We start from the raw sequence: 17,628 nt of genomic DNA on the forward strand, positions 1-17,628 counted from the left end.
TAGTCATCAAACATTAAAAAAAAGGTGGTGTTATTCAGCCAAACACAATTTTTTTTTTTTTTATTGAATTGATTTTGACTCAATAGTTGCTACTTTTCAACTTATCATACCTTTTCATTTATTTTATTTTTTGGGGTGAGCCAATCATAATAATTAAAAAAGAAAAAAAGAAAATAATGGTGTAAAAAAACCTAATGACACATGGGGGAAGATGATGCACCATTAACAGATTCCACATGGGGGCAAGGAAGGTGAGTTTCCATTTTCCAAACTTAAAGACTTTTTTATTTTATTTTGTCAATCTCCGAACTTAAGACGTTATTCAAAACTCAAAAGTATATGGTTCTTAACGCACGATACAACAAAATTTACGTTATGATCAGTCTTCTGAGATCCCTCGACAAGACAGTTTCTGTAATCAGAATTGTAGAGAAGAATGCTACAAACATTAGACTAGATTCAGATATATAGTAAATTGATCAGAAATGAAGTTTTTTTTAGTAGTCGGCTATAGTTTTGAGTAGATAGTTTTGACAAGACATTACTTATTCCAAGTCGCATGCAAGAGATGGTGTTGTGACTTGATATAATATAAATTTAAGGTAAATAATAAGACGAATACCAATACACACTGTGTGTGTGTGTGTGTATACGGAGATAGTAATATAATAACTAGATAATTAACAGTACAATATGGAATATGTAAACAATCTACTATACTGATGACAAAAAAAGAACAATACTACTTACTATACGTCTGGTCTGGGGGAGAAGAAATAATATAAACGCGTATGGGATTAGTCAACACTTAAATAATAATGGAGTGTAGTAGTAGTCGTGGATCTATCACACAAGTGACAAACCCACCGACTAAAACTCGGCTAACTTCAACTAATTTTAATTGAATCTTCATATAGTTTCGTCTTTATTTTCATTGTATATAATTACCTCGTTCCCATTTATTCTTTTTTTTTTTCTTTTGGATTTGTGTAATGGTTGTGTTAACAAAGGAAGTGGAAACAAAAAACAAACCTTATAAAGTTTAAATGTAATGTGAATTTCTTAACCATTGTAAATCGATTGTAGCACTTTATTATGGAATGTAAATTTTTTTTATATATATAAAATCACTCCAAAAAATAGGGATTATCTAGTTTATATATATGGATTTTTTTCATTTTTTTTTGCATGGGAAGAGAAGTGTGGTGATGCCGACGGTGAATCGTTTTGTCGGTGGTGGGTTCCATTTTTACTTCTTCTCTCTTCTTCTTTTACTTATTTTTTTTATAATGTATAAATAATAATAAAAATTAAGAAGAATCCTAAAAAATAAACGATTGGTGACTTTAGTAAAAGAAAGAAACAACTTGATTCCTTGTTTTTTGGAAAACAAACCTATAATTCCGGGGAAAATTGTAAAATTGTGGAAATCTATAATACTAGTCGTTTACAATTTCCCATACAGGAAGATCTATCACAATTATAGAATCTCATACTACTACTAATTTGGAAATCCTTGATTTTGTTTTTCTATAACTTATTGTTTTTTATTTTTTTGGACAAATTTTTCTATAACTTATTTATTTTCATAAGTTTACACTTTCTTTAGTACAGTAGTAGTAGTATTACTACTTTGTACTATATTTTTCGAGCCAATCGAAATTACTGAAATTTCTTTATCTTTTTTTTTTTTGGTAAAGAAATTTCTTTATCTTATATATACTTGAAAATATCTTTGCTTAGTGAAAACGATTCTCATCATTATCATTATGGTTGTTAACAAACAACAAGTGAAGTGAGTGTGACTATTATTATTTTTCTTCTTGCTCTCCAATCAATATTCAATAATAATTAATAAATACAAAACAAAACTAAAAATAATAGTGAAAATTATGTGAAAATAATAGTACTGTTAAAAGAATGAAAATGATAGAAAACGAAAGAGAGAGAGAGAATTTAAAAAAAAGAAAAGAATAAATGTAAAAATTACAGCCAATTTGCGTGAAGGGAAGGAAGGAAGCTATATATGTTAACGTTAGCTTCTCTGCAAAATCCCTTATCCCTCTCTCTCTCTCTCTCTCTCTCTCTCTCTCTCTCTCTTTCTTTCTCCTCCATTTTTTGCTCTTCTCAATTCAACCAAATTTCTCAAAATCGTCCACGCAGAGCGAATCACAAAGTCTCTTTCGGTCACCGGGATATATCTTCTCCTCCGCAATTCGAGTAGACCATTCCCACGAGGACGCTTACTCGAGATAATCATATTAGGGTAATATCATACGTGAGTTTCGTCTCTCTATTCAAACTTATCTTATACGTACAGAATTGAGTTTTGTGTGTTACTTCATTGAAGCTATACGAATTTTGTTTCGGTAAAAACCCAGATCTGGATTTCGTAAATTTGTTGCTCTGTATTGCTCTGATTATACAGCATTTGCTTCCGTATCAACAATCTACAGCTTAATCTCCTGTAAACGAATCGATTCATCTTCAATTTATACTTTTGGGTTTTGATATCCATATTCATTTCGTTTTTTGCTCGCTTCGTGTGTGTGTTTGTGTTTATACTGTATAATTCCAGATTCATCGTTTAAATCTCTTCCGTTTCTGTTTTTGATTCCATTTTCAGTTTTTGTTGGTGTTGCTGTGTGTATGAAAACACCAAAAGATTAAAGACGTTTCCGTATCTGCCAAGTAATGATTTAATGCTAATTCTTCTTATTCATCTTACACTTTTTTTCATTGTCGTCCTTTTCGTGCTTTTTAGCTGTCTCTCTGCAAGCTTTATTGTGGAGATTTGTTTCTCAGACTTTAAATGCGAAAGCGAATAAGACTTTATATAGAAACTCTTTCATGTGTATTCATTTATTATACAATACTGTTCATTTGATTCAATTGTTTATTGTGGGAGTGAGAGAGAGACCATGTTATGGCGGTCGAATCTGGGTCCCAAAACGCCATGTGAGATACATTAAAGCAACAATCTTTTATTGTCGGCAATGTTGTTTCTTCCCACTTTCAGATCTCGATTCTCGACGTCCTTTGTTTCCTCAACTTTCAATATTCTCATTTGTCAAATACTAGTCACACACACTGGCCCATCATCATTTATTCAACAAAAGTTTTATCTTTTCATATTTGGCAGAAGCTTGTTTGCTGCTCTTGTCTAGTCATGTTTTGATCCAATCTGATGTTTTGGCTTCTCTATTATTGGTTGATTTGCTGGCAGGTGTTGATCTTCTAAAACAAGGATTTTGTGAATTTTAGTAGAAAACAACAATGAAGTATAAAGATGAGAAGTACGAGAAAGCTGAGAAAGGTTCAAGGGTCTTGCCCAAGACTGTTTTACTGATCTTGCTATGTGGGCTTTCGTTCTATCTTGGTGGGTTGTATTGTGGCAAGAACAAGATCGAAGTTAATGATGTTGCAAAAGCTGAATCTTCTTCCTTGGATATTGATGAAGCTCCTCAAGTCAAATCTGTTTCTTTCTCTGAATGTAGCAGTGACTACCAAGATTACACTCCCTGCACGGATCCAAGGGTACACTCAGTTTTTAGACTTTTGTGGATATTCTTTTGAGCTAATGTTTGATTTTCGTTTTGCTTGTTCAGAAATGGAAGAAATATGGTACTCACAGGCTTACTTTCATGGAGAGACACTGTCCTCCTGTGTTTGATAGAAAGCAGTGTCTGGTTCCTCCTCCTAATGGGTATAAGCCACCAATTAGATGGCCAAAGAGCAAAGACCAATGTTGGTACAGGTAAAATGTTTGTCCCTTTAGTCAACTTGACAATTGCAGCTCTTAATTATTTGTATCTTTAGATCTCTCATGTCCTCGTATATATGAAGTAAGTTGGTAATTTGATGTGTTGATTTCAGGAATGTGCCATATGATTGGATTAACAAGCAGAAATCTAACCAGAATTGGCTAAGGAAAGAGGGTGAAAAGTTCATTTTTCCTGGTGGAGGTACAATGTTTCCACATGGAGTTAGTGCATATGTCGATCTGATGCAAGATCTGATCCCTGAAATGAAAGATGGGACTATACGCACAGCCATTGACACTGGTTGTGGGGTAAGTTTATATATTTCTGGAATTAACTTTGCAAATATAGGATTAGATGTTCCCATCTTCAACTCCATTATATTGATCTTGATCTGTTTTCAAGGTTGCCAGCTGGGGAGGTGATTTGTTGGACCGTGGTATCCTCACGGTATCACTCGCCCCGAGAGATAACCACGAAGCTCAAGTCCAGTTTGCTCTAGAACGTGGAATTCCTGCAATTCTCGGCATCATTTCCACTCAGCGTCTCCCTTTCCCTTCAAATTCATTTGATATGGCTCATTGCTCAAGATGCCTTATTCCATGGACAGAATTCGGTAATTAACTTGTCTTCGATCAATTGAATTGCTATCTTGAATCTTATTGATCAAAGAACAATGTGATTAATTTTACCGAAGCTCATATATCAACCTTTGCCTCTTTCCTACTATCTCAGGTGGAGTATATCTTCTGGAGGTTCACCGTATCCTGAGACCTGGTGGCTTCTGGGTCTTATCTGGTCCACCAGTCAACTATGAAAACCGTTGGAAAGGTTGGGACACAACCATCGAAGAGCAGAGAACAAATTACGAGAAGCTTCAAGAATTGTTATCTTCAATGTGCTTCAAAATGTATGCCAAGAAAGACGATATCGCAGTCTGGCAAAAATCTTCAGACAATCTATGCTATGACAAGTTGTCTAATGACCCTGATGCATACCCGCCAAAATGTGATGACAGCCTTGAGCCAGATTCTGCTTGGTATACACCGCTACGCCCTTGTGTTGTGGTTCCAAGTCCTAAGCTTAAGAGGACAGATTTGGAATCCACTCCCAAGTGGCCAGAGAGATTGCACACAACTCCTGAAAGAATCTCTGATGTTCCTGGAGGAAAAGGTGGCGTGTTTAAGCACGATGATAGCAAATGGAAAACAAGGGCTAAGCATTACAAGAAGCTGTTACCCTCGCTTGGTTCTGATAAGATTCGTAATGTGATGGATATGAACACTGCTTATGGAGGTCTGGCCGCTGCTCTGGTCGATGATCCTTTGTGGGTTATGAACGTTGTCTCTTCTTACGCTGCGAATACACTACCCGTTGTGTTTGATCGTGGATTGATCGGAACATATCATGACTGGTAAATTCAGCAAAGCCTAATCTTTCTACTTTCAAACACTTTTGAGTTCACATACATAACATAATGTGTTCTGTTGTCTCATAGGTGTGAAGCTTTTTCGACATATCCAAGGACTTACGATCTTCTTCACGTAGATGGGCTGTTTACATCTGAAAGCCAGAGGTAAATATAGAACATAGATCTCACAGCTTAGGTCTTTGAAAACTCATTCATTAATGATCTGATAATTTGTGGTCCGGGTTTTGGCAGGTGTGATATGAAATATGTAATGCTGGAAATGGATAGGATCTTACGTCCAAGTGGGTATGCGATTATACGCGAATCAAGCTACTTTGCTGATACGATAGCATCAGTCGCTAAAGAACTGAGATGGAGTTGCCGCAAGGAGCAAACAGAGTCTGAATCATCGAATGAGAAGCTCTTGATTTGCCAGAAGAAACTGTGGTATTCATCTAACGCATCTTCAGAAACAAAATAATTTTTAAAAAGGAAAGGGAAAAAAGAAGGACAAATCTAAAGCTTAAGGTTAAAGCTTTTGTTTTGTTCGGAGGTTTCTTGAGAACAAAGCCTCAACAACAACAAGCATAGGTTCTTTGTGTTGCTTCAAAGCCAAGAAAGCTGTTGAAAGCTGCCAATTCATTTACATTATCCCAGCATATTTTTAATCAATTATCGGTTTTTTTTTTCCTTTTATTTTAGTATATGCTTGGTGAGAATTATATATTTCTTTTATTTAAAAAAAAATTGTAAGTTTAAGATATACTTCAAATGGTGATGTTCGAGATATCTCGAATGTTAGGTATAATGGATTTGAGATCTTCTAGTATTGTTTTACACGTTAATATGTTGGTGGTCCAATTTAGATTTAGTGATTATAATAGTTTCTCTTTGTTTCCTCTATGCTAAATTAAAATTTTTTAGTGTCTTTTCAACAATGATATATGGATGAGGACCAAAATATCACCGTATGCAAAGTACAATAGTTGTGTAGTTTGATTGATAATTAGATTTTTTAACAGTTAAACAAAAATATAAAAAATGAAACAAAAAAGATCATAAAATAATTGAAAAGTAAATCTAGTCGTGTTGGTTAGGTAGAGAAGATTCCAAATTGTGTATGATAAACTAATTTTAAATCTGATTGCAGGAATTCAATTGTGCTTAAAAAATATTAAATTCTATTTTAATCCAAGAAAATCTGATAACAAGATCAAAGAACAGTAAACAATCTCCTTCAATATTTTCAAGTAAAAATTCTAAGAGGGAAGCTAAACCTTTTTGCCTTTTCTTTTTCTTCTTCCAACTTGAATTTATTTCCCTCTACAAAATGGTATACAAAAAATCTCAAAGCATCCAAAATTGGAGCTTTAGATAAAAAGAACCATTCTATCAAAATTGGTATACTTTTGATTCTTGACATCCATAGAAATTGAATGTCTTCGATCGTCGAACCTTATCATCATCCATAGATCATTTGAGCATCTTGCAATGTTTGGTTTTTAAGATATGAAAGATCTACGATTCCAAAAACGTGTTGCGTCGTAACATCTATACATTTATTTTCACAAACAACAATTTCGGTAATTTATTTTTTCATTTTTGGTAAATCCCTCGTGTTACCATCATTAATACATATAACTATCATAGAAAAGTCAAGAAACAAAAATAAATATAGACTTATATGATATGATAGTATATCAGTTACATCGTGGAAGGCAAAGAATAAAGAGGCGGCCACGTAAAGATACAGTAAGATCGAACGGTCTACAACAAACGAATGACATCACAACGTGTTAATCCCACGGTTATATTATGACAAGAATACTGTAACATGGTAGATGGGAGATACAGACGATTATTGGAATTTTCCAACGCGACACGACCACAATATCATCAATGCGGACGATCGAACCAAAGCGTGAAAACTATTCTCTTTCTATAAGCTTATAGCTTTGGGAATATAAATTGTAGTCTTTTTTTTTTTTTTTTAATTGTTTGGTCATCACGAGAGAACCGCACATAGAAAAAGGGTAGGGAGAGAGAAAAGGAGAGAGAGAGAGAGAAGAGGAAGGATTTTGATATTTGTTGGACTCGGATCGAATCATTTGAAAAGGTAAAGAGGTAGGAGAAGCTCTGGATTCCGTCTCTTCCCGTCGTCTGCGACGGTGGTTATGCCCGTTGGCTCTGAGGTATATTTATATCTACACCGCAGATCTCCATTTCTCCATTTCGTGTTTGATCGGACACTGGATCTGATTTTGCTTTTGATTTTGATTCTTTTTGGTATGCTTTGATTCGTGTGATTAGGATCTGTTTTGAGCTGGATTTTGATGTGTGTTTGATCATTTTGATTGAAATTTAGGGCTACGTAGGTATTTATTGATTCATTTCTGTTTGTATTGATTGATACATCCTCGAATTGGATTGCATATGATTTTTCTCCAGATCTGTGAGTTGTATAAAAGTGGGCCAACTATTTAGGTTTTTGTCGTTGTGGAGCTGTGATAAGATATTGTGCGTTGTTATCTCATCTGCATTTTAATTATTGCTCCTAGGTGTTTCGGGTTTCATCAATTTATACTGATAATTGATGAGAGTCTAATGTAATGTAAGTTGAGTCCATTGTTACCGCACACCTGCTTTTGGATGATTTCTTTTATTATTTGTGTGTTTATCTTTGGTTTGGTTGTAGTTTTAATTGGTGTTACATTGCTACAGGTTCTATCAGGCTTCTTTATAAGTGGATTTTCATCTTTTGAGATATGGAACAAGTTTTCGTCTGGCCAAGCTGCTACCACTATCGGCTTTTCTCATTCCAAGAAGCGCTCGATTGGCGGTTTCTTGTACGTTCAGATTTCCTTGTGGGCTCTTTCGTTAACTGCACTTAGCTGTCATACCCTCTTCTATGATTTTTAGGGGAAGGCGTGAGGCAACTTTCTGAGAGACAGGTATGGCTTTCCATTGAAGCTCTTGAGACTTTTGTTTTGTTTTACATGATGCTTCCCTCCTTAGATAGTTGCCGTTATTTGAACTATAGTGTATGCAGTTGCCGTCATTGGTAGATTATCCCAACTGGAGCTGTTTATAGATTTCATCAGTATGCTTTTTTCACTTTTTTTTTTTTGAGTAGCAAAACAAGGAAATTTGAGAAATTGTAAAACTGCGATAAAAATATTAGGAAAACTAGGAAAGGAAGTAATTATTAGTAAACAATGAAAACATCATCAGAAAAAGACACTTGCAGACAAAATTAAAGAACGTCAAACTATATCTTTTGTACACATCTTCAAATCTATCAGAAGATAATTGTTTGTTTGGCATTTTTGTTATATTGCAGGACTGAAGTCTGCAAATTATTTGTTCGCATAGTCCTAGAGAATCCTCTTTTTTTAGCCCCCTCTTCCATATCTTGTTCTTATGGGCATTGGTTGAAGAAAGATATTTCATTTTTTTTTTCAAGTTTAGATATGTCGTTTCCTTGAATCTGAACCCCTGAATGATATGTTGTGAGCATAGGATCCATCCTATTAGCTACACATTCTATCTTGTTGGTTCCTTTGCGTCTTTGAGTTCTCAGTATGTGTTTTTCTCTTCTCTTTCTGTCTTTCTCTTGCCTTAATGGTCAACCCATTTATGTTCGAAGTAAATAACGGCTTGTCTACCCAGCTGGAGAATCATTGATTTTACTGCCTTGGTGTTCAGTTCTTGCTACGAACGACTGGAAGATTAATGCTATATAAATCTTTCGGAAGTTCTTTACATAAATAAAATAAAGAGCCTATTTTACTTTACTGGAAAGAAGATGGAGAGGTAGCTTAAATTTCTGTTAATATCAATATAACTTTGGCATCCGGCCCCTTGATTTTTCACTTATGAGTTCGCCTGTCAATTCCTTTTGTATATATAGATACAAGTTAATTAAAGAGGTTGGTGATGGAACTTTTGGTAGTGTTTGGAGAGCTATCAATAAGCAGACTGGTGAAGTTGTAAGTTACTTTCTTTTGGAACTATAAATGCCTGTAGAATTTTCTGTGCTTGGTTTTTAACTAACTGAAGTTTTCTATGAACAGGTTGCAATCAAGAAAATGAAAAAGAAGTACTACTCTTGGGACGAATGTATTAATCTGAGAGAAGTGAAGGTAGTGAACTGCTTTCCCTGCTGAGATTTTGTCATGTTTACTGGATGTTTATTCGTACCTTCTTATATTTCTTATATCAGTCGCTCAGGAGGATGAATCATCCAAACATCGTGAAGCTGAAGGAAGTCATCCGGGAGAATGATATCCTGTACTTTGTCTTTGAGTACATGGTATACTTCTTTCCTGCTTGTAGTCTAATATTTTGTGACACTTTGATTCATTGCACTGAATGGATGTCATTCTTACTTCATCAGGAGTGTAATCTTTACCAGCTGATGAAAGATCGACAGAAGCATTTTGCAGAAGCTGATATCAGAAGTTGGTGCTTTCAAGTCTTCCAAGGCCTTTCTTACATGCATCAGCGTGGTTACTTCCACCGCGATCTTAAGCCAGGTAATTGATATCTTGTGTTGCCAGATACGTAGCCTTAAACACCTACTCTGAAGATTGACAGTTTTAATTAATTACTGTCTTTTAACAATCATGGTTAAGATACTTCAGGTGTTTGTCTGAATATTAATCAATATTGTGTTATTTCAGAAAATCTATTAGTCTCGAAAGACATCATTAAGATTGCTGATTTTGGCTTGGCACGGGAGGTGAATTCGAGTCCACCTTTTACCGAGTATGTTTCTACACGCTGGTAAGATTCACTTCCCTTCTCTGTTGCAATGAGCCATTCAGAAATATCAGTATCCATGTATATTTGTACTTCAATGACCCTAAGATGGATTAGATGCTATATCAGTGCAACCTTACTGACTTTTAGTCTTTGTTCTAATAGGTATAGGGCTCCTGAAGTACTCCTACAGTCATATGTATACACATCAAAAGTTGGTAAGTATCAATCCATATTGCAGTGAGAAATAATTATATTTTATCTTTAATCATGTAATCTAGTGCTAATTAATTTGGCAATTGATTATTTATTCAGATATGTGGGCAATGGGAGCTATTATGGCTGAGTTGTTGTCTCTTCGCCCAATATTTCCCGGGGCTAGGTAACTTTACGTTGATTAGTTTGTATTTTTCTTATTAGAATTAATGCGTAATCAAATGCTAATAAACAAGTGAAAATGTTGTCGTATCATCCTTTCAGTGAAGCAGATGAAATCTTCAAAATCTGCAGTGTCATAGGCAGCCCAACTAAGGAGACCTGGTTGGAGGGACTTAATCTTGCTAACACCATAAACTATCAATTCCCTCAGGTACATGCTCAACCTTGAAAAATTGTGTCTTGAGCCGCGGCACTTATTTTGTATCAGAGAATAACGGTTGTCATCTTACAGATTCCTGGTGTACCTCTTTCAAGCTTGATGCCATCTGCTAGTGAAGATGCGGTTAATCTTATTGAGGTATCTTAACAGCTCTTGATTCCATTAAGGTATTTCGTTTATTCTCTCAGACACTTATCTTTACAATGATCATTCAGCGGCTTTGCTCGTGGGATCCATGCAGCAGACCAACTGCTGCAGAGGCGCTACAGCACCCATTCTTCCAGGTACACCAAGAATTTTTTTTGATTGGACGATGGGCGATGACTGTTATAGCTCTACCCCCGATCTAACTGTGTTCTCATGTGGCAGAGTTGCTTTTATGCCCCACCATCTCTTCGTCCCAAGCAATCTGTTGCAAGAACTCCTCCGCCTGGTAATTTCCTAGTTTGTTGACTGGCAATGGTGTGGATTATTATATCTACTTTGAGATTGTTACAAACTAATTTTCATGTATGGTTCCTTCTAGTCGGGCCAAGGGGATCATTTGAGCACCAATCAGTCAAACGGAACCCAGTGTCTCTTGCCAATGCTAAGCCATTCAATAGCTATGTTAGTCCAAAGTCGAATGCTGCTTTTGGCAGTGGTGTCCAGCGGAAACTTGATATGCCTAATCAAGATGGGACTAGAAACACTAAAACTGTGAGAAGTTTTGTCAGAGACTCCAAATACAGACCACCTGGGAAAAAGAGTCCTAGTAAGTAAAACCTTTGGACCACCCTTTTTTATTTTAACATGCATACTGGTTGTGTTACTTAATCTAACAAAACAAATCCATTCATTTGGGGATAATGCAGCACCAGCATTGAACAAAAACCGGTTCACTCGTAGTGTATCAGAGACTGCTGATAAACTCGCAAACATGACCGTTGGAGGAACTGGATCTCGTAGACACTCTGTGTCCGTGGTTGGACATCAACAGCTGAAACCACCTTCGATGAAGGCAGGTTGGGTAGGAGAAACACGTGACATGTTCCTTAGACCAACACAGCCCACCACCAATGCCTATTCTAGGAAAGTCGCTGGATGACCCCTAAACCAATAACTCAAGCAAGCCTCTTCTGAGCAAAGTATTTTACTTTATAAACTATGTCCTATAATATATACTCTGGTGTTTAATTCCCGAGTCTCCATTTCATGAATAATAATGAAGTGTCCTTTTCTGCTTTTATTTTCTTTTCTTAATTCCGGTCGTCTGATGGTTTGTAATTACGTGAGCGTGACGATTAACTTTGTGGTTTGCAATAAAGTTCGATTTGGGACTATTTTATTTGGTTCTTTACGTAATTTGGTACTTCCCAATTGATTTGGGTAGCTTTGATTGGTGATATATAGTAACTCTGGAGTCTGTAATGAAAAAATGCAGAGAGACACATTCATAACCCTCTCATAGAAAATCCCAAAAAACACATTTCTGCTAAATTTACATCAGATTATAATAAATCTCAAAACCCTTGAAGCTTTTAGTCAAGGCCAAAGAGCTTACTGTGCTATGTCTATTTCTTGTTTGAGGAATTCCAAAAGGATTGCCAAAAGACAGGCCAGTTCTTCTTAGCTTCGTTCCAGCCTAACAAGGAGCCTTCTCTTAACGGATCCCAGCTCGACGACACGATCCCATAGCTCACACCAGCTAATGCAGTACCGAAGAAGACGAACGAAACAATAAAGGGAACCCATGTGGGCACATCAATCTTCAAACCGACTTTGAGATAGTAAAAGAATGGGAAGAAGAGAAGACCAACGAAGAGTGGTAACCCCACAGTGAATCCCATTCTGCTTATCATTCTGTTGGTCACTATCTCTGGAATCACACCTCTCTCACGTTCATCTTCTTCATCATCATCTTCGTCTTCTCCGTCGTCCTCTTCATCATCACTTTGATTTCCGGTTTTCTGCTTTTTAGCCTTCTTGGATTTCTTAGGAGGAGGTCCAAAGCCTCTGGGGCTATTCATCGTTGCGTGTAATGGCGCTAAACGCGATATCTCCAAGCGGTTGATGCAAGTAATGGACTGGGGAACTTGACTCTTCGTTTCTCTCAGTCTCTCCACTAAACTACACTGTTTATAGTTTCCATCACGCTGCGTGAATGGAAGCAATTTAATAAGAATAATTCAAGACTACATAAAAAATCAAAGTAACAAGAGATTGAAAGCCAGATAGTGGAGTTGATTTGGACGCCATTAAAAAGCACCGAAAGAAATTGCAAGAAAATGACCGGAACGAGTTGATTAAAGTTTCTTGGCATTGACCTTTGATTACGAGAATGATCGATAGAAATGAGTTGAATCAGCATCAATGAACTACATAGAGACACAGATTGAAAGAGATAAGAGAGAAGATTACCTTGTAAGAAAATCTGGGATGAACAGAGAGCTTGAAGGAACATGGTACAGAAGCCATTGTATCAAACCAGACATGAACCACGAAGCCAAATTCTAAACGAGATTCAGACAGAGAGAAGCATCAGATTTTTGTGTCCTTCTTTCGATGTTTCGAGTGGGAGAGGAGAAATGGTGGATAAGGTTCTTCTTCTTCACCTTTGGAATCTTAATACCGGTTTAATCCGGTTCGATATGCATACGTTTCATCCGGTCCAATTCAATTTTGAATTTTTTTTCACAATGGCGAGGAAGTTAAACGAGTGGTTCTTCCATTTACCATCTTCCTCGTTGGGAGATTCAGAGGAGGATTCTCCGATCGGAAGCGCGAGGAAAACAATGGAAAGAGGTGAGATGTGTTATGTTTTTACTCAATTATCGACGAATTATGATGAATTGATGATCTCTGATTCGAAGAACTTGTATTTTTCGAATGATATCGTCACTTCACCTGACAGAATCGTGTGCTACCACTTTCATGAGATTTCGCGAACTTGGTTCCAGCCTTTTGAGATTTTAGCAAATGGTGACGAATCTGGACAACTTTTAGGGTATAGAACGCCGGACTCGGGTAACCAGACATCGACCGCCGGAGAAGGATACAATACTGTATACCGGAGAAGGATGATGCTGCCGTAGTTTGGTTTAGTAAACCGGATTCGTAATACACCGGTTATGTTCTGTCCGCTTTGGTTTTTATTAATCTTAACGTAAAACGATGAGTGGTTCTCAAGTGTTCGTCTGGGAAAAAAAAGGAAATCAAACGAAGAGTGTTTGCACCTGGGGATCGAGTTAAGGTGGGAACGAAGAAGGGAAAGATCGAAACAGGCGAGAACAATTGGAATATCAATCTATTAATGGTAAAACTTTACAAATTTTGTTGCTTTGTAGATTTTGGTTCTGCTTCTTAGGTTTATCCAAGTTTTTCCCAAGGTTTCTGCTGGAATTGGTTTATTGATTAGTACTTATTGGATGGTTCCTGATCCTAAGAGGTTCGAAATTTGTGGGGTTTTCGAAAGAATAGGTGGGAAAAATAGGAGTTTTATGTTTTGTTGGTGATAAGTGTTGATTGTTGAACATCCATAGCTTCTCAGTTCAATGTGCATTGGATTTGTTTTAGTTCAGTGGGGTATTGAAAGATCATATAATGGATTAATGTTGACTTAATTCTGAAGCTTTACTAAATTTTCAGGTCTTGATGATCATTAAAGGTATATTTAGGAGATATGAGAAATGGAATCCTGTGCATCCTACTTATGGAGCATTTTGGGGTATGGGGATCGGGATTGGTTGTGGTGTCGGATGGGGACCTGGTTTTGGTCCTGAGGTCATTGGTTATGTAGGTGCTGGCTGCGGTGTTGGTTTTAGTGTTGGCATAACACTTGCTGGTATTGGCATTGGTCTCCCGACAAATCTTCTTCTTGCAGCTCCTTGTAACAGTATGTACTATATACTCTCCCTGTCTCTCTCTCACACACATTTCTTCATATATATATGTATTCATGTTACCAAGTAATCTTTTAATTCTGAAGTTTCTTAATTCGGGTTTTACGCATCATGAATGTACTTGATGATATTTTTCCTTAACCTTTTCATGTTTTTTCTTCAGCTGTGGAAGCGACTAGAAAGGGCGCTTTCGAGTTGTTTGGTAAAAATCTCTCAACTGATGGTTGGAGCGATTTCATGCCTCAAATTGCGGGGTTGCAGAGACAAGCAAGTGAGATGTGCTCTGGTGTTAACAAGAAGCCTCACTTAAATAATGAGTTTGACATAAAAAGTTTTCCTTTGTTCATTTCACATGAATGTGGAAGATTTGGGAGTCATCTTCTCCATGTGCGCAAAGGTACATTTAATTAGTCTGGGATAAGACATACCCACCTTAACATTTCGCTGTATCCTGCAAAGTTCTTCTCTATCCGTTTTCTTTGTCATTTTAGTCTTAGAATTTCAAAAAGAAGTGGTAATCATGGCTACTAGTCTGAGCATACATAGCCTCTTCTGTTAGATATAACTAACTTGCACTCCAACACTCTTCAGTCGCATGCTAATGTATAATGTATCTCTGGTTAGGAAATGTTTCTGTTATTCACTGAAAACCCCTATATTCTTTAGAACAAAGAGTATAAAGAACAATTAAATATATCGTTTTTCTTTGTAGGTTCAGAGGACAATAAATCACCACGAGGATCTTAAGCATCTGAGACACACACTTCTAGATAGTTACTATGATTGGCATATGCGAATGTGAATGTGACTGTGAGCACAGATCAGAACCAAGCCTGAAGCACTTGTGTCTTACAGTTACAGAGATATGTATAAGGGGTTAAGGATTTGACAGTAGCATTCATAGACAGTTCAGAGTAGTTGTTTCACAAAGAAAAGACCAGAAGTGTAGTTAATGTTACACCACAGGTTTATGCTTTGCCCTTAATCAAATAATATATTTTCTCCTTTTTTCTAATTCCATTTGCTTTATTCTTTACTTCTGGGGATAAATAGTTTGCAGAGAAAGATAATTCTACTGGATATATATATACTTTTACATGTCTGTCTCACCCCCAAAGTGAAAGCTGCAGACTTTGAAACCCTGAAATTCCTCCCATTTTAGTTTTTTCTCAGAAACACAAGAAGAGCTTATGGGTCAAGAAAAGAAGTCTACATCTGATATAGATGAGAAGCTCGCCACAATCCAGTTATCTTTTGATATAGAATATGCGAAATGGTTGTCTAGAAATCAGAGTGGATCTTTCTCTAAGCATGGAAACCTGTCCACAGATGGGGATTCATCACCAACCCGCAACAGCAGCAGCATCAGTAAAAAAGTGCGGCCTAAGGCGAACCGCGTGGAGACAAGCTCTGAGCTTCCGGATCACCACATCCATGGTTTTGTAAACGAGAAACTGTTCTTGAAGAACTTCTTGCTGAAGCAAAAGGAATCCGAAGAGTTCAAGTCTCTAGCGATTGTGGGGAAATACGGAGTTGGGAAAACAACATTGTGTCAGGATGTGTTCAATGACGAAAAAGTGAAACAGGTTTATATCCTGAGGATATGGGTTTCTATGTACAGCAAAGAAACAAAAGAGGATGAAGATCCCAAGATAGATGTTGTGAAGAAAATCTTGAGATCACTTGGAATTGAAGATGAGATGTTTGAACACATCAAAACAGAAGCAGAAGAAGAGAAGAGCATCAATGATGAAGCTGGGGAACCAGAGGAAGAGACAGTTAAAGAGAAAGAGCTCTCTCGATTATTGTATGCTCTTCACTTGAATCTGATTGGGAAGAAGTATCTGATTGTGTTAGACGATGTTTGGGAAGACAACGAGTGGAATCAGAGGCTAGATGATAAGAAGAACCAACAGGACAAATCACATCTTTCTTGCGGGTTTCCTAAAGGGTTTGGTGGGAGAGTGATTATGACTAGCAGAGACGAGAGATTGGCGAAGGAGATAGTTGGGGAAGAAGAGAATCTGCAGCATTTGTTTCCGAGATCCGATGCAGAGAGCGTGTTGGAGATTTACAAAGATGCTGTAAAAGCAGAATTGAAGATAGAAGTGAATCCGAGGTATCCGGGAAGATTCAAACAAGAGCTTATGGACAAGTCTTGCGGTATTCCTTTGGCTGCTCGAATGCTTGCGAGGATTGAGCCTGTGAAAGTGGATGAAACTGGAGACATGGAGAGGAAGAAGAGCTTCTAACTTCTAAAGCAATGTATCTACACGTATTTACAATTTACACTCTAAATCTAAAGAAACAAAAATTGAAGATTACTATTTAAAATTTATCTCGTTGTTCTAGAATCTGTTATAGTTGAGACTTGTGGGAGTGTAAACCTTTTGACATTTGACAATAAACAATATGAATAGTTTCAATATGACTTTGTGAAACTCTAAGAATGCTTTTTCACATATGTTAATGGTACCCTAAATATCTAATAGCAAAATTAAGACTGTTCACTAATACTGTGTGTCAATTATCAAATATGCGTCTGGAAGAAACAATCACTTGTTTAGATTTCGAATTTAGAAAAGAGAAAATCCATTGAACTGTAACAAAAAACAATGTTACTACCAAATTTTTAGGGAATACTAACTTAGTAAGATTTCAATAAAACATGTAATTTCGTTTCTTACTTACATTTTAGACAGTCTTTGTATGTATATAACCTACAGTGACTTCGAAATTCTTTGATTTGAATGATAGTTTCACATTTTCTTTTTATAAATAGTGATCATGGCTCTAAAAAAGAAGAATAGTAATCTTTCAAAGTACTTAACTTTTGAAAGAAGTAATGAACCAGTATTAGAATATTAATTTCCTTTCAGCTCAAGAGAAGTTGCACATATATACTCACCCCAATATGTTAAGTTAAACATCTATACCCTCACTCACTTTCCTAAACGTGTATCACAAAATCACAAACAAGAGCCAATAACAAAAGAGTGTAGCAACTAAATGAATAAGAAAAGAAAAGTTTTGCTTGTGTAGTAAACAATTCCAAAAGCCATTGTAATTACTTCAAGAATATAATAATTATACTTGGCGTTTTCGTTTCAACAGAATATAAACTGGAAAAGAAAAAAAAAATTATTCTCTTATAACATCATGATAGGATTCACATGGAAGTTATCGAAGGTGGATCGAGTAGTATAAATACGTGAA

At 36.4% G+C, this 17,628-nt stretch overlaps 5 protein-coding genes across 11 annotated transcripts; 4 read left to right on the top strand and 1 right to left on the bottom strand.

Moving 5' to 3' along the window:
* Nucleotides 1–2,076: 2,076 nt before the first annotated feature.
* On the top strand, nucleotides 2,077–6,017 carry LOC17880332 (probable methyltransferase PMT21). 4 transcript variants are annotated; one of them, XM_023778347.1, is made up of 9 exons: nucleotides 2,077–2,278; nucleotides 2,627–2,691; nucleotides 3,227–3,537; nucleotides 3,609–3,757; nucleotides 3,877–4,072; nucleotides 4,167–4,377; nucleotides 4,497–5,175; nucleotides 5,260–5,337; nucleotides 5,425–6,017. In XM_023778347.1, the coding sequence occupies exons 3-9, from the start codon at nucleotides 3,277–3,279 to the stop codon at nucleotides 5,651–5,653; spliced, it is 1,803 nt and encodes a 600-aa protein (XP_023634115.1). In that variant the 5' UTR covers nucleotides 2,077–2,278; nucleotides 2,627–2,691; nucleotides 3,227–3,276; the 3' UTR covers nucleotides 5,654–6,017. The 4 variants fall into 4 exon arrangements, with proteins under 4 accessions (XP_023634115.1, XP_023634116.1, XP_006282955.1 ...); XM_023778348.1 differs by having other exon boundaries at nucleotides 2,077–2,266; XM_006282893.2 differs by lacking the exon at nucleotides 2,627–2,691.
* Nucleotides 6,018–7,156: 1,139 nt separating this feature from the next.
* On the top strand, nucleotides 7,157–11,853 carry LOC17879575 (cyclin-dependent kinase F-4). Of its 3 annotated transcripts, XM_023779032.1 has the most exons (17): nucleotides 7,157–7,364; nucleotides 7,731–7,783; nucleotides 7,894–8,123; nucleotides 8,513–8,985; nucleotides 9,083–9,161; nucleotides 9,246–9,314; nucleotides 9,395–9,484; nucleotides 9,569–9,707; nucleotides 9,855–9,957; nucleotides 10,099–10,151; nucleotides 10,249–10,315; nucleotides 10,414–10,522; nucleotides 10,604–10,669; nucleotides 10,747–10,815; nucleotides 10,901–10,964; nucleotides 11,058–11,285; nucleotides 11,386–11,853. In XM_023779032.1, the coding sequence occupies exons 4-17, from the start codon at nucleotides 8,978–8,980 to the stop codon at nucleotides 11,616–11,618; spliced, it is 1,377 nt and encodes a 458-aa protein (XP_023634800.1). In that variant the 5' UTR covers nucleotides 7,157–7,364; nucleotides 7,731–7,783; nucleotides 7,894–8,123; nucleotides 8,513–8,977; the 3' UTR covers nucleotides 11,619–11,853. The 3 variants fall into 3 exon arrangements, with proteins under 3 accessions (XP_023634800.1, XP_006285874.1, XP_023634801.1); XM_006285812.2 differs by lacking the exon at nucleotides 7,731–7,783; XM_023779033.1 differs by lacking the exons at nucleotides 7,731–7,783; nucleotides 8,513–8,985.
* An 88-nt stretch (nucleotides 11,854–11,941) lies between these two features.
* On the bottom strand, nucleotides 11,942–13,100 carry LOC17878573 (protein PAM68, chloroplastic). The gene is made up of 2 exons (XM_006285363.2): nucleotides 12,932–13,100; nucleotides 11,942–12,666 (listed from the first exon to the last, which is right to left on the bottom strand). Exons 1-2 carry the CDS (start codon nucleotides 12,986–12,988, stop codon nucleotides 12,085–12,087), a joined length of 639 nt encoding a protein of 212 aa, XP_006285425.1. The 5' UTR covers nucleotides 12,989–13,100; the 3' UTR covers nucleotides 11,942–12,084.
* Nucleotides 13,101–13,203: 103 nt separating this feature from the next.
* Nucleotides 13,204–15,427, top strand: LOC17880866 (cadmium-induced protein AS8). Its single transcript, XM_023779036.1, has 5 exons — nucleotides 13,204–13,315; nucleotides 13,425–13,826; nucleotides 14,159–14,405; nucleotides 14,576–14,809; nucleotides 15,125–15,427. The coding sequence occupies exons 2-5, from the start codon at nucleotides 13,824–13,826 to the stop codon at nucleotides 15,157–15,159; spliced, it is 519 nt and encodes a 172-aa protein (XP_023634804.1). The 5' UTR covers nucleotides 13,204–13,315; nucleotides 13,425–13,823; the 3' UTR covers nucleotides 15,160–15,427.
* Nucleotides 15,288–16,840, top strand: LOC17880671 (probable disease resistance protein At4g19060). Of its 2 annotated transcripts, none has more exons than XM_023779034.1 (2): nucleotides 15,288–15,378; nucleotides 15,586–16,840. In XM_023779034.1, exon 2 carries the CDS (start codon nucleotides 15,603–15,605, stop codon nucleotides 16,662–16,664), a length of 1,062 nt encoding a protein of 353 aa, XP_023634802.1. In that variant the 5' UTR covers nucleotides 15,288–15,378; nucleotides 15,586–15,602; the 3' UTR covers nucleotides 16,665–16,840. The 2 variants fall into 2 exon arrangements, with proteins under 2 accessions (XP_023634802.1, XP_006282927.2); XM_006282865.2 differs by having other exon boundaries at nucleotides 15,291–15,378; nucleotides 15,575–16,840.
* Nucleotides 16,841–17,628: the final 788 nt, after the last annotated feature.

This window comes from Capsella rubella, unplaced genomic scaffold (assembly GCF_000375325.1).
Source record: "Capsella rubella cultivar Monte Gargano unplaced genomic scaffold, Caprub1_0 scaffold_7, whole genome shotgun sequence".
Lineage (NCBI taxonomy): Eukaryota > Viridiplantae > Streptophyta > Magnoliopsida > Brassicales > Brassicaceae > Capsella > Capsella rubella.